At 44.0% G+C, this 14773-nt stretch overlaps 1 protein-coding gene across 1 annotated transcript in view; it reads right to left on the bottom strand.

Moving 5' to 3' along the window:
- Positions 1–14773, bottom strand: part of atp10a (ATPase phospholipid transporting 10A) — a 206094-nt gene that overhangs the window by 158946 nt on the left and 32375 nt on the right. Inside the window, exons 3-5 of the mRNA XM_082962802.1 lie at positions 8813–8898; positions 1531–1637; positions 932–1063 (exon numbers count right to left, since the gene is read on the bottom strand). Coding sequence (XP_082818928.1) covers positions 932–1063; positions 1531–1637; positions 8813–8898 — 325 coding nt within the window. The remainder of the gene's footprint in view (positions 1–931; positions 1064–1530; positions 1638–8812; positions 8899–14773) is intronic.

The raw sequence follows: 14773 nt of genomic DNA on the forward strand, positions 1-14773 counted from the left end.
TCACCAGGGGTGATGGTCGGATTCGCGTTTATCGTCAAAGGAATGAGCGTTACACCGAGGCCTGTACTCTGGAGCGGGATCGATTTGGAGGTGGAGGGTCCGTCATGGTCTGGGGTGGAGTGTCACAGCATCATCGGACTGAGCTTGTTGTCATTGCAGGCAATCTCAACGCTGTGCGTTACAGGGAAGACATCCTCCTCCCTCATGTGGTACCCTTCCTGCAGGCTCATCCTGACATGACCCTCCAGCATGACAATGCCACCAGCCATACTGCTCGTTCTGTGAGTGATTTCCTGCAAGACAGGAATGTCAGTGTTCTGCCATGGCCAGCGAAGAGCCCGGATCTCAATCCCATTGAGCACATCTGGGACCTGTTGGATCGGAGGGTGAGGGCTAGGGCCATTCCCCCCAGAAATGTCCAGGAACTTGCAGGTGCCTTGGTGGAAGAGTGGGGTAACATCTCACAGCAAGAACTGGCAAATCTGGTGCAGTCCATGAGGAGGAGATGCACTGCAGTACTTAATGCAGCTGGTGGCCACACCAGATACTGACTGTTACTTTTGATTTTGACCCCCCCTTTGTTCAGGGACACTTTATTCCATTTCTGTTAGTCACATGTCTGTGAAACTTGTTCAGTTTATGTCTCAGTTGTTGAATCTTGTGTTCATACAAATATTTACACCTGTTAAGTTTGCTGAAAATAAACGCAGTTTACAGTGAGAGGACGTTTCTTTATTTCTTTATTTTGTATTTTTTTGCTGAGTTTAATAAAGTCCCATATGTTGGAACTCTTTCAAAAACAGGAGTCCGTTTTATAGAGGACACGTGCCAATAGATTTCCACAGGACTGTCTGACTTAAAACCCTTTCAGCTCTTTGGGGGACGTAGTTTACCTCATGGGACACACGTGGTACTATAATGGGATACATACCGATAGCAGAAAACAGGCACATGACCAGTAGGATGATAACACACCAGCCCACGTCCACGTTCATCTGTTTCTCCAGTTTGCTGCGTTTGTAACGGGGGCCATTGTTGTTCAGCATGGCTTTAGTCTCATGACCTACAACACACTGGCTGTTAACATGCAGTTCATACAGGACAGGGGCCAGCGTCCACAAAGCAAGCTCAGAGTAGGTGCTGATCTTAGATCAGTTTTCCTTCTAGATCATAATGAATAGGATTATATGGACAGATCTCAGATCAGCGCTCTGCCTCAGACACTATGGATATGGAGCCAGATGTCATACAGAGACAGGGTGTCAAACAGAGGCTCCTTCTCTCTTTGCTCGCTTCTAAACCCCATTGGAGGAGATGATCGGTCAAGGCCGCGCCTCTCGAACGTTCTCCTCCAATGCGTTTTTTGAGAAGGAGTTGAGAGGAACTGAGGAAAGACTAATTGAGAGAGAGTCAGGGTGTATATTGGGCTGCCTTACCTCTTTGACCTTGTCCTCCAATGCATTGTGACTGGGAGGTAAGGCGGTAAGGAGGTAAGGAGGTAAGGAGAAAGGAAAGAGCCGGAATGTTTACCTGCATAGATGACTATCCCCACACACTCTTCTGTGTTACGGATAGTACAGCCCCTCAGCAGCAAGTTGTCTTTGTACAGGCCATCTCTTCTTCCACTGCGATGGGTACTGTTTACAGATAAGACACAGAGCATTCAATCACTTTATATCACCGAGTAACATTACAGCATGATGACTAGGAGACACAAAACGTAAGATATGATCAATTCATCTAGAATAATCTGCATATTATAATAGACCTGACTGCAAAAAGGTACATCAGCAGATACTGTAGGGAAATCAACTCATAACATTCCTCTGGAACTATGCAGTGAACTCAGACCACCTGTGTGTGTGTGTGTGTGTGTGTGTGTGTGTGTGTGTGTGTGTGTGTGTGTGTGTGTGTGTGTGTGTGTGTGTGTGTGTGTGTGTTAGTGTTAGAGGTCGACCGATTATGATTTTTCAACGCCGATGCCGATTATTGGAGGACCCCAAAAAAAAAACGATACCGATTAATCGGCCGATTTTTATTTATATATTTGTAATAATGACAATTACAACAATACTGAATGAACAATGAACACTTTTATTTTAACTTAATATAATACATAAATAAAATCTATTTAGTCTAAAATAAATAATGAAACATGTTCAATTTGGTTTAAATAATGCAAAAACACAGTGTTGGAGAAGAAAGTAAAAGTGCAATATGTGCCATGTAAGAAAGCTAATGTTTAAGTGCCTTGCTCAGAACATGAGAACATATGAAAGCTGGTGGTTCCTTTTAACATGAGTCTTCAATATTCCCAGGTAAGAAGTTTTAGGTTGTAGTTATTATAGGACTATTTCTCTCTATACCATTTGTATTTCACATACCTTTGACTGTTGGATGTTCTAATAGGTACTTTAGTATTGCCAGCCTAATCTCGGGAGTTTATAGACTTGAAGTCATAAACAGCGCAATGCTTGAAGCATTGCGAAGAGCTGCTGGCAAATGCAGGAAAGTGCTGTTTGAATGAATGCTTACGAGCCTGCTGCTGCCTACCACCGCTCAGTCAGACTGCTCTATCAAATATCAAATCATAGACTTAATTATAACATAATAACACACAGAAATACGAGCCTTAGGTCATTAATCTGGTCGAATCCGGAAACTATCATCTCGAAAACAAAACGTTTATTCTTTCAGTGAAATACGGAACCGTTCTGTATTTTATCTAACGGGTGGCATCCATAAGCCTAAATATTGCTGTTACATTGCACAACCTTCAATGTTATGTCAAAATTCTGTAAAATTCTAGCAAATTAGTTTGCAACGAGCCAGGCAGCCTAAACTGTTGCATGTACCCTGACTCTGCTTGCAATGAACGCAAGAGAAGTGACACAATTTCCCTAGTTTAATATTGCCCGCTAACATGAATTTCTTTTAACTAAATATGCAGGTTTAAAAATATACTGCTCAAAAAAATAAAGGGAACACAAACAACACATCCTAGATCTGAATGAAAGAAATAATCTTATTAAATACTTTTTTCTTTACATAGTTGAATGTGCTGACAACAAAATCACAAAAATAATCAAAGGAAATCCAATTTATCAACCCATGGAGGTCTGGATTTGGAGTCACACTCAAAATTAAAGTGGAAAACCACACTACAGGCTAATCCAACTTTGATGTAATGTCCTTAAAACAAGTCAAAATGAGGCTCAGTAGTGTGTGTGGCCTCCACGTGCCTGTATGACCTCCCTACAACGCCTGGGCATGCTCCTGATGAGGTGGCGGATGGTCTCCTGAGGGATCTCCTCCCAGACCTGGACTAAAGCATCCGCCAACTCCTGGACAGTCTGTGGTGCAACGTGGCGTTGGTGGATGGAGCGAGACATGATGTCCCAGATGTGCTCAATTGGATTCAGGTCTGGGGAACGGGCGGGCCAGTCCATAGCATCAATGCCTTCCTCTTGCAGGAACTGCTGACACACTCCAGCCACATGAGGTCTAGCATTGTCTTGCATTAGGAGGAACCCAGGGCCAACCGCACCAGCATATGGTTTCACAAGGGGTCTGAGGATCTCATCTCGGTACCTAATGGCAGTCAGGCTACCTCTGGCGAGCACATGGAGGGCTGTGCCACCCCACACCATGACTGACCCACCGCCAAACCGGTCATGCTGGAGGATGTTGCAGGCAGCAGAACGTTCTCCACGGCGTCTCCAGACTCTGTTATGTCTGTCACATGTGCTCAGTGTGAACCTGCTTTCATCTGTGAAGAGCACAGGGCGCTAGTGGCGAATTTGCAAATCTTGGTGTTCTCTGGCAAATGCCAAACGTCCTGCACGGTGTTGGGCTGTAAGCACAACCCCCACCTGTGGACGTCGGGCCCTCATACCACCCTCATGGAGTCTGTTTCTGACCGTTTGAGCAGACACATGCACATTTGTGGCCTGCTGGAGGTCATTTTGCAGGGCTCTGGCAGTGCTTCTCATGCTCCTCCTTGCACAAAGGCGGAGGTAGCGGTCCTGCTGCTGGGTTGTTGCCCTCCTACGGCCTCCTCCACATCTCCTGATGTACTGGCCTGTCTCCTGGGTGCGCCTCCATGCTCTGGACACTACGCTGACAGACACAGCAAACCTTCTTGCCACAGCTCGCATCGATGTGCCATCCTGGATGAGCTGCACTACCTGAGCGACTTGTGTGGGTTGTAGACTCCGTCTCATGCTACCACTAGAGTGAAAGCACCGCCAGCATTCAAAAGTGACCAAAACATCAGCCAGGAAGCATAGGAACTGAGAAGTGGTCTGTGGTCACCACCTGCAGAACCACTCCTTTATTGGGGGTGTCTTGCTAATTGCCTATAATTTCCACCTGTTGTCTATTCCATTTGCACAACAGCATGTGAAATGTATTGTCAATCAGTGTTGCTTACTAAGTGGACAGTTTGATTTCACAGAAGTGTGATTGACTTGGAGTTACATTGTGTTGCTTAAGTGTTCCCTTTATTTTTTTGAGCAGTGTATATACTTCTGTATACTGATTTTAAGAAAGGCAGTGATGTTTATGGTTAGGTACATTCGTGCAACGATTGAACGATCGCAAATGCGCTTTTGTTAAATCATCGTTTGGGGAAGTTAGCTGTCTTTGTTAGGAAGAAATGGTCTTCACACAGTTCGCAGCGAGCCAGGCGGCCCAAACTGCTGCATATACCCTGACTCTGTTTGCAAGAGAAGTGACACATTATCCCTAGTTAAAAGAAATTCATGTTAGCAGGCAATATTAACTAAATATGCAGGTTTAAAAATATATACTTGTGTATTGATTTTAAAGAAAGGCATTGATGTTTATGGTTCGGTACAGTGGTGCAACGACAGTGCTTTTTTCGCAAATGCGCCGTTTGTCGAAGTAGGCTGTGATTCGATGAGAAATTAACAGGCACCGCATCGATTATAGGCAACGTAGGACACGTTAGATAAACTAGTAATATCATCAACCATGTGTAGTTAACTAGTGATTATGTTAAGATTGATTGTTCTTTATAAGATATGTTTAATGCTAGCTAGCACCTTACCTTGGCTCCTTGCTGCACTCGCATAACAGGTAGTCAGCCTGCCACGCAGTCTCCTCGTGGAGTGCAATGTAATCGGCCACGATCGGTGTCCAAAAATGCCGATTACCGATTGTTATGAAAACGGCCCTAATTAAATCGGCCATTCCGATTAATCGGTCGACCTCTAGTGTGTGTGTGGGTGTGTGTGTGTGTGTGTGTGTGTGTGTGTGTGTGTGTGTATGTGTGTGTGTGTGTGTGTGTGTGTTGCACTGAACAGCTCAATAGATCTTCACGCTGCAATGCATTGTGGACTTCCCTTAGAAGGCTCTTAGCACTCAACACTATAGAGGCTGTAGTAGTCAGTAACTCTATAGAGACTGTAGTAGCCAGTAACTCTATAGAGGCCGTAGTAGTCCGTAACAGGCTATAGAGGCCGTAGTAGTCCGTAACACTATAGAGGCTGTAGTAGCCAGTAACACTAGAGAGGCTGTAGTAGCCAGTACCACTAGAGAGGCTGTAGTAGCCAGTACCACTAGAGAGGCTGTAGTAGCCAGTAACACTAGAGAGGCTGTAGTAGCCAGTACCACTAGAGAGGCTGTATTAGCCAGTAACACTAGAGAGGCTGTAGTAGCCAGTAACACTAGAGAGGCTGTAGTAGCCAGTAACACTAGAGAGGCTGTAGTAGCCAGTAACACTAGAGAGGCTGTAGTAGCCAGTAACACTAGAGAGGCTGTAGTAGCCAGTAACAGGCTATAGAGGCCGTAGTAGCCCGTAACAGGCTAGAGAGGCCGTAGTAGTCCGTAACAGGCTATAGAGGCCGTAGTAGTCCGTAACAGGCTATAGAGGCCGTAGTAGTCAGTAACACTATAGAGGCCGTAGTAGTCAGTAACACTATAGAGGCCGTAGTAGTCAGTAACACTATAGAGGCTGTAGTAGTCAGTAACAGGCTAGAGGCTGTAGTAGTCAGTAACACTATAGAGTCTGTAGTAGTCAGTAACACTATAGAGTCTGTAGTAGTCAGTAACAGGCTATAGTGGCTGTAGTAGTCAGTAACACTATAGAGGCTGTAGTAGTCAGTAACACTATAGAGGCTGTAGTAGTCAGTAACAGGCTATAGAGGCTGTAGTAGTCAGTAACAGGCTAGAGAGGCTGTAGTAGTCAGTAACACTATAGAGGCTGTAGTAGTCAGTAACACTATAGAGGCTGTAGTAGTCAGTAACACTATAGAGGCTGTAGTAGTCAGTAACACTATAGAGGCTGTAGTAGTCAGTAACACTATAGAGGCTGTAGTAGTCAGTAACACTATAGAGGCTGTAGTAGTCAGTAACACTATAGAGGCTGTAGTAGTCAGTAACACTATAGAGGCTGTAGTAGTCAGTAACACTATAGAGGCTGTAGTAGCCAGTAACACTATAGAGATGGATTAGTCAGTAACACTATAGAGGCTGTAGTAGTCAGTAACAGGCTATAGAGGCTGTAGTAGTCTGTAGTGTTCTCTACAGTAACACAACAGGATAGATACCACAGTAGCAGCAGTGTGGTAGTAATGGTGATAGTGGTGGTGATAGAGGTGGTGGTGGTGGTGATAGTGGTGGTGGTGGTGATAGTGGTGGTGATAGTGGTGGTGATAGTGGTGGTGGTGGTGATAGTGATAGTGGTGGTGGTGATAGTGGTGGTGATAGTGGTGATAGTGGTGGTGATAGTGGTGATAGTGGTGATAGTGGTAGTGGTGGTGATAGTGGTGATAGTGGTGGTGATAGTGGTGATAGTGGTGGTGGTGGTAGTGGTAATAGTGGTAGTGGTGTGGTAGTAGTGGTGGTGGTGTGGTAGTGGTGGTGATAGTGGTGGTGGTGATACTGGTGGTAGTGGTGGTGATAGAGGTATTGATAGTGGTAGTGGTGGTGATAGTGGTGGTGGTGGTAGTAATGGTGGTAGTGGTGGTGGTAGTGGTGGTAGTGGTGGTGGTGGTAGTGGTAATGGTGGTGGTGTGGTAGTGGTAGTGGTGGTGGTGGTGGTAGTAGTGGTGGTGGTGTGGTAGTGGTGGTGGTGTGGTAGTGGTGGTGGTAGTGGTAGTAGTGGTGGTGGTGTGGTGGTGGTAGTGGTGGTGGTAGTAATGGTGGTAGTGGTGGTGGTAGTGGTGGTGGTAGTAATGGTGGTAGTGGTGGTGGTAGTGGTGGTGGTAGTGGTGATGGTAGTGGTGATGGTAGTGGTGATGGTAGTGGTGGTGGTAGTGTGGTAGTGGTGGTGGTAGTGGTAGTAGTGGTAGTGGTGGTGGTGTGGTAGTGGTGGTGGTGTGGTAGTGGTGGTGGAGGTGGTGGTAGTGGTAGTGGTGGTGGTGGTGTGGTAGTGGTGGTGGTGGTGGTAGTGGTAGTGGTGGTGTGGTAGTGGTAGTAGTGGTGGTGGTAGTGGTAGTAGTGGTGGTGGTAGTAGTGGTGGTGGTAGTGGTAGTAGTGGTGGTGGTGTGGTAGTGGTGGTGGTAGTAGTGGTGGTGGTGTGGTAGTGGTAGCCTTCCCTGTAGCTCAGTTGGTAGAGCATGGTGTTTGCAACACCAGGGTTGTGGGTTCGATTCCCACGGGGGGCCAGCACAGAAGAAAAAAAAAAATGTATGAAATGTATGCATTCACTACTGTAAGTCGCTCTGGATAAGAGCGTCTGCTAAATGACTAAAATGTAAATGTAAATGTAGTAGTGGTAGTGGTGGTGGTAGTGGTGGTGGCGGTGGTAGTAGTGGTGGTGGTGTGGTAGTGGTGTGGTAGTGGTGGTGGAGGTGGTAGTGGTAGTAGTGGTGGTGGTGTGGTAGTGGTAGTAGTAGTGGTAGTGGTGGTGGTGGTGGTAGTAGTGGTGGCGGTAGTAGTGATAGTGGTGATAGTGGTGGCGGTAGTGATGGTGATAGTGGTGATGATAGTGGTGGTGGTAGTGGTGGTGGTAGTGGTGGTGTGGTGGTGGTAGTGGTGGTGGTAGTGGTGGTGTGGTGGTAGTAGTGGTGGTGGTAGTGGTAGTGGTAGTGGTAGTGGTGGTGATAGTGGTGGTGATGATACTGGTGGTAGTGGTGGTGATACTGGTGGTGGTAGTGGTGATACTGGTGGTAGTGGTATTGGTAGTGGTGGTGGTGATGATAGTGGTAGTGGTGGTGATGATAGTGGTAATGGTAGTGGCACCCTATTCCCTATATAGTCCACTACATTAGGCCAGGGCCCATAGGCCTCTGGTCAAAAGTAGTGCACTACTGTATATAGGGAATAGGGTGCCATTTGGGACATAGCCAGTGTGTGGGTCAGAAACAGCCATTCCTCCAGTTAGTTTGATTCCAGTTCCTGATGAACTGTTAACCACCATCAGCACAATGCAGAAAGAGCAACTGGAATGAATAACCAGATGTATTTTCATTATGATTAAATGCAGCTCACTGAAGTTGTTTTTATCCATATGATGATGTCTATCAAAATTAAAATATCCTCTCCCTGTAATAAAAAGGCAAGGCACGATGATGAAGAAGAAGAGTAGGAGAAGGTAAGAGTATAAGTTAAGCAGTATAATGTACGAGAATGAAGGTGATGATGAAGAAGAGTAGGAGAAGGTAAGAGTATAAGTTAAGCAGTATAATGTACGAGAATGAAGGTGATGATGAAGAAGAGTAGGAGAAGGTAAGAGTAGAAGTTAAGCAGTATAACGAAAGAGAATGAAGGTGATGATGAAGAAGAGTAGGAGAAGGTAAGAGTAGAAGTTAAGCAGTATAACGAAAGAGAATGAAGGTGTACTCACATGTAACCACGGAATCTGGCCAGGTCATTGTTAGGCTTCTCACATTCTATGACGCTGTTGTATTTGGACGGGTCAAAATCACAATCCTGCAGAACAATACACATTTTACTTAGCAATTCTGTCCTTTATTAAAACAACTAACCTCTTTGATATGCAAGTCTATACATCAATAAACCACATATCTTCTGTAGGTAATTATATTTTCATTGATTTCTAAAAGGAATCCAAAATGTGTACACTTGAAAACAATCCGGAAAGTGAGATCGAGGCAGAGTAGTCAGAACCAGAGAAAACAGGAAGTGAGATCGAGGCAGAGTAGTCAGAACCAGAGAAAACAGGAAGTGAGATCGAGGCAGAGTAGTCAGAACCAGAGAAAACAGGAAGTGAGATCGAGGCAGAGTAGTCAGAACCAGAGAAAACACGAAGTGAGATCGAGGCAGCGTGGTCAGAACCAGAGAAAACAGGAAGTGAGATCGAGGCAGGGTGGTCAGAACCAAAGAAAACAGGTCTGTATTCCTGTACTCCTAGAGAAGGAGTGCTGATCTAGGATCAGGTACTCCCTGTCCATATAAATCATATTTATTATGATCCCAGATAAAACTGATCCTAAAAATCAGCACTCATACTCAGACTGTGAATACAGCTCCTGGTCTATCAGATGTTAAAGGTTATATTAGGGTAGTAGAGGAATCATCATGACCAAAGCATTCTTGTCAAATCGGTGCGAGACCGAACAAACAATAAAAGCTAGGTGTCAGAGTACCGAGAAGCTTATCAAAATGCAACGCTAGTCTGTGTGGAATGTTGGTTAACACGGAGAGCATCATTAAGTTCTAGAATCTTCATGACAAAATCAGTCTATTTGGTTCAAGGTCAGAGGTCGACTCTATGGTTACATCTTAAAGGCCCAGTTTAGTAAAAACATTTTTAGATTTGCCCGTGTCTTATATAAAGTCTAATTTCCACACTAAGGTTGGAATAATACTGTGAAAACGATAATGCCCTTTTTTAGTGTAAGAGCTGTTGGAAAAGACTACCTCAAATCTCAGCCTGTTTTGGTTGGATGGAGTTCTCGCTTGCCTGGTGACATCACCATGCGGTAAATTTGTAATAGACCAATAAGAAAAAGAGTTATAAAACTGTGCCAATAACAGCTAGTTTTCATTATTTCCCCCCTTCCCACTCAGACCACTTCTAGACAGTCCTAGCAACAACAACAACAAAAAAACTATTTCTTGAGAAATTGCTCTTTGTTATTAAGAAGCAATGTTTATTTTTTTACATTTTAATTGAAAAACACACTAAGTTACTTAATTGTTACCCAGAAATTATTTGATATTGAGATAAAAACATCTGCAACTTTAAAATGGTACCCTATTCCCTATAGTGTGCTATTTCTTGCTGCGGAGGGGGGTCGTCTAAAGAAGTGCTCCATGTAGGGATTCAGAAGTGCCCCATGTAGGGATTCAGAAGTGCTCCATGTAGGGATTCAGAAGTGCTCCATGTAGGGATTCAGAAGTGCTCCATGTAGGGATTCAGAAGTGCTCCATGTAGGGATTCAGAAGTGCTCCATGTAGGGATTCAGAAGTGCTCCATGTAGGGATTCAGAAGTGCTCCATGTAGGGATTCAGAAGTGCTCCATGTAGGGATTCAGAAGTGCTCCATGTAGGGATTCAGAAGTGCTCCATGTAGGGATTCAGAAGTGCTCCATGTAGGGATTCAGAAGTGCTCCATGTAGGGATTCAGAAGTGCTCCATGTAGGGAACAGAAGTGCTCCATGTAGGGAACAGAAGTGCTCCATGTAGGGAACAGAAGTGCTCCATGTAGGGATTCAGAAGTGCTCCATGTAGGGATTCAGAAGTGCTCCATGTAGGGAACAGAAGTGCTCCATGTAGGGATTCAGAAGTGCTCCATGTAGGGATTCAGAAGTGCTCCATGTAGGGATTCAGAAGTGCTCCATGTAGGGATTCAGAAGTGCTCCATGTAGGGATTCAGAAGTGCTCCATGTGGGGAACAGAAGTGCTCCATGTAGGGAACAGGGTACCATTTGGGATGTCGTCTCTCTCTTCATCACATTGGAGGAGTGAACTGCAGTCAACTCCCATACAAACAAGCTTTTAGTTATGATGAGAAAATAAATACGGGGGGGGGGGGGGGGGATGTGACTTTTTCACACCTTTGTAGGTCTGTAACGGACATGTAATTTTGGATGACGGTAATTGGCCAGCCAAATGACCACGGTCATTGTAATAATACCCATTCGAACGCTCCAGACTGCTTGGAATTGAAACCGAATGTCACCTTCTGACCTGTAAAGGTGTTATTTGTTAGTGTTTAGTTTGGTCAGGACGTGGCAGGGGGTATTTGTTTTATGTGGTTTATGTGGACCTGTTCACCGGACGTGCTTGTTGCACCCTCGACAACTACTATGATTATTATTATTATTTGACAATGCTGGTCATTTATGAACATTTTAACATCTTGACCATGTTCTAATATCCACCCGGCACAGCCAGAAGAGGACTGGCCACCCCTCATAGCCTGGTTCCTCTCTAGGTTTCTTCCTAGGTTTTTGGCCTTTCTAGGGAGTTTTTCCTAGGGAGTTTTTCCTAGCCACCGTGCTTCTTTCACATGCATTGCTTGCTGTTTGGGGTTTTAGGCTGGATTTCTGTACAGCACTTTGAGATATCAGCTGATGTACGAAGGGCTATATAAATACATTTGATTTGATTTTGATTTGTTCAGGGTGGTTGTGTGTATGTGTCCATGTAGAGAGGGGTTATTTGATTTATTAGTCCAGGGTTTTGGTTATTGTTCTATGTTAGTTTATTTCTATGTTCTGTCTAGTCGTTTGTATTTCTATGTTTAGTTAATTGGTGTTGGGGCCTTCAGTTGGAGGCAGCTGTCTATCGTTGCCTCTGATTGAAGGTCCTATAATTAGGGGGTGTGTTTGTATGGTGGATTGTGGGTAGTTGTATTCTGTTTTGTGCTTGTCACCTGACAGAACTTGTTAGTGTCGTTTCTGTTAATTGTACACGTGTTTATTTCGTTTCTCCTTCTTAGATATTAAAAAGAGAAGATGAGCATACACTTCCCTGTTGCGTCTTGATCCTCCACACACGACACACGACACTCGTTACACCGAATTAACAGAATGGGAATCCCCTTTCAAGTCGATGATGGCATAATGGGTGGACAGGCGGCCATCGTGAGTGTACCCATCGGACCAAAGCAGGAAGTTAAATCCATGCTGTGATTTGTTGATTCAACTCAACATTACATTCCATTGCACATCAGTTAAAAAAAATATATATCTTATTTTTTTTTTTTAATCACTTGAATGAACATTCTACATTACCATGGAAATTATTGCGTCACAATACCAGGCAGCCATTGAGTGTTTACCCATGAGTTTACCAGGCAAATTTCCAGGGTTAAAGGTTACAACTTTCAAGCCCATTCTATTTCTGTGTGTGCTGCGGCTACTGCTGCATTGTGGGGGACATTGCCTATGCAACGGAAGACTTGTTTTTCTTGTTTCAGCAAGGAGAAACAAAGTTTCATCGAGGTGTTAAAATCAATTCCAATTTAATTTGTCACACGCTTGGTAAACAACAGGTGTAGAGTAACAGTGAAATGCTTACTTACGGGCCCTTCTCAACAATGCAGAGAGAAATACAATAGAGAAATAATAATATATACAGGGAGTACCAGGTAATAACATGGCTATATACAGGGAGTACCAGGTAATAACATGGCTATATACAGGGAGTACCAGGTAATGACATGGCTATATACAGGGAGTACCAGGTAATAACATGGCTATATACAGGGAGTACCAGGTAATAACATGGCTATATACAGGGAGTACCAGGTAATAACATGGCTATATACAAGGAGTACCAGGTAATAACATGGCTATAAACAGGGAGTACCAGGTAATAACATGGCTATATACAAGGAGTACCAGGTAATAACATGGCTATATACAGGGAGTACCAGGTAATAACATGGCTATAAACAGGGAGTACCAGGTAATAACATGGCTATAAACAGGGAGTACCAGGTAATAACATGGCTATAAACAGGGAGTACCAGGTAATAACATGGCTATATACACAGAGTACCAGGTAATAACATGGCTATGAACAGGGAGTACCAGGTAATAACATGGCTATGAACAGGGAGTACCAGGTAATAACATGGCTATATACAGGGAGTACCAGGTAATAACATGGCTATATACAGGGAGTACCAGGTAATAACATGGCTATATACAGGAAGTACCAGGTAATAACATGGCTATATACAGGAAGTACCAGGTAATAACATGGCTATATACAGGGAGTACCAGGTAATAACATGGCTATATACAGGGAGTACCAGGTAATAACATGGCTATATACAGGGAGTACCAGGTAATAACATGGCTATATACACAGGGAGTACCAGGTAATAACATGGCTATATACACAGGGAGTACCAGGTAATAACATGGCTATATACACAGGGAGTACCAGGTAATAACATGGCTATATACACAGGGAGTACCAGGTAATAACATGGCTATATACACAGGGAGTACCAGGTAATAACATGGTTATATACAGGAAGTACCAGGTAATAACATGGCTATATACAGGAAGTACCAGGTAATAACATGGCTATATACAGGGAGTACCAGGTAATAACATGGCTATATACAGGGAGTACCAGGTAATAACATGGCTATATACAGGGAGTACCAGGCAATAACATGGCTATATACAGGGAGTACCAGGCAATAACATGGCTATATACAGGGAGTACCAGGCAATAACATGGCTATATACAGGGAGTACCAGGCAATAACATGGCTATATACAGGGAGTACCAGGCAATAACATGGCTATATACAGGGAGTACCAGGTAATAACATGGCTATATACAGGGAGTACCAGGTAATAACATGGCTATATACACGGTACCGAGTCAATGTGAAGAGGTATGAGGTAGATATGTACATATACTGTAACTAGGAATGAAGTGACTAGGATACATAACACAGTAGCAGCAGCGTATGTGATGAGTCAACAGGATAGATAACAGTAGTAGTAGCAGCGTATGTGATGAGTCAACAGGATAGATAACAGTAGTAGCAGCGTATGTGATGAGTCAACAGGATAGATAACACAGTAGCAGCAGCGTATGTGATGAGTCAACAGGATAGATAACAGTAGCAGCAGCGTATGTGATGAGTCAACAGGATAGATAACAGTAGTAGCAGCATATGTGATGAGTCAACAGGATAGATAACAGTAGTAGCAGCAGCGTATGTGATGAGTCAACAGGATAGGTAACAGTAGTAGCAGCATATGTGATGAGTCAACAGGATAGATAACAGTAGTAGCAGCATATGTGATGAGTCAACAGGATAGATAACAGTAGTAGCAGCAGCGTATGTGATGAGTCAACAGGATAGATAACAGTAGTAGCAGCAGCGTATGTGATGAGTCAACAGGATAGATAACAGTAGTAGCAGCAGCGTATGTGATGAGTCAACAGGATAGATAACACAGTAGCAGCAGCGTATGTGATGAGTCAACAGGATAGATAACAGTAGTAGCAGCAGCGTATGTGATGAGTCAACAGGATAGATAACAGTAGTAGCATCAGCGTATGTGATGAGTCAACAGGATAGATAACACAGTAGCAGCAGCGTATGTGATGAGTCAACAGGATAGATAACAGCAGTAGCAGCAGCGTATGTGATGAGTCAACAGGATAGATAACAGTAGCAGCAGCATATGTGATGAGTCAACAGGATAGATAACAGTAGTAGCAGCAGCGTATGTGATGAGTCAACAGGATAGATAACAGTAGCAGCAGCATATGTGATGAGTCAACAGGATAGATAACAGTAGCAGCAGCATATGTGATGAGTCAACAGGATAGATAACAGCAGTAGCAGCAGCGTATGTG

Source organism: Salmo salar, chromosome 16 (genome assembly GCF_965601325.2).
Source record: "Salmo salar chromosome 16, fSalSal1, whole genome shotgun sequence".
In the NCBI taxonomy this organism is placed as follows: domain Eukaryota; kingdom Metazoa; phylum Chordata; class Actinopteri; order Salmoniformes; family Salmonidae; genus Salmo; species Salmo salar.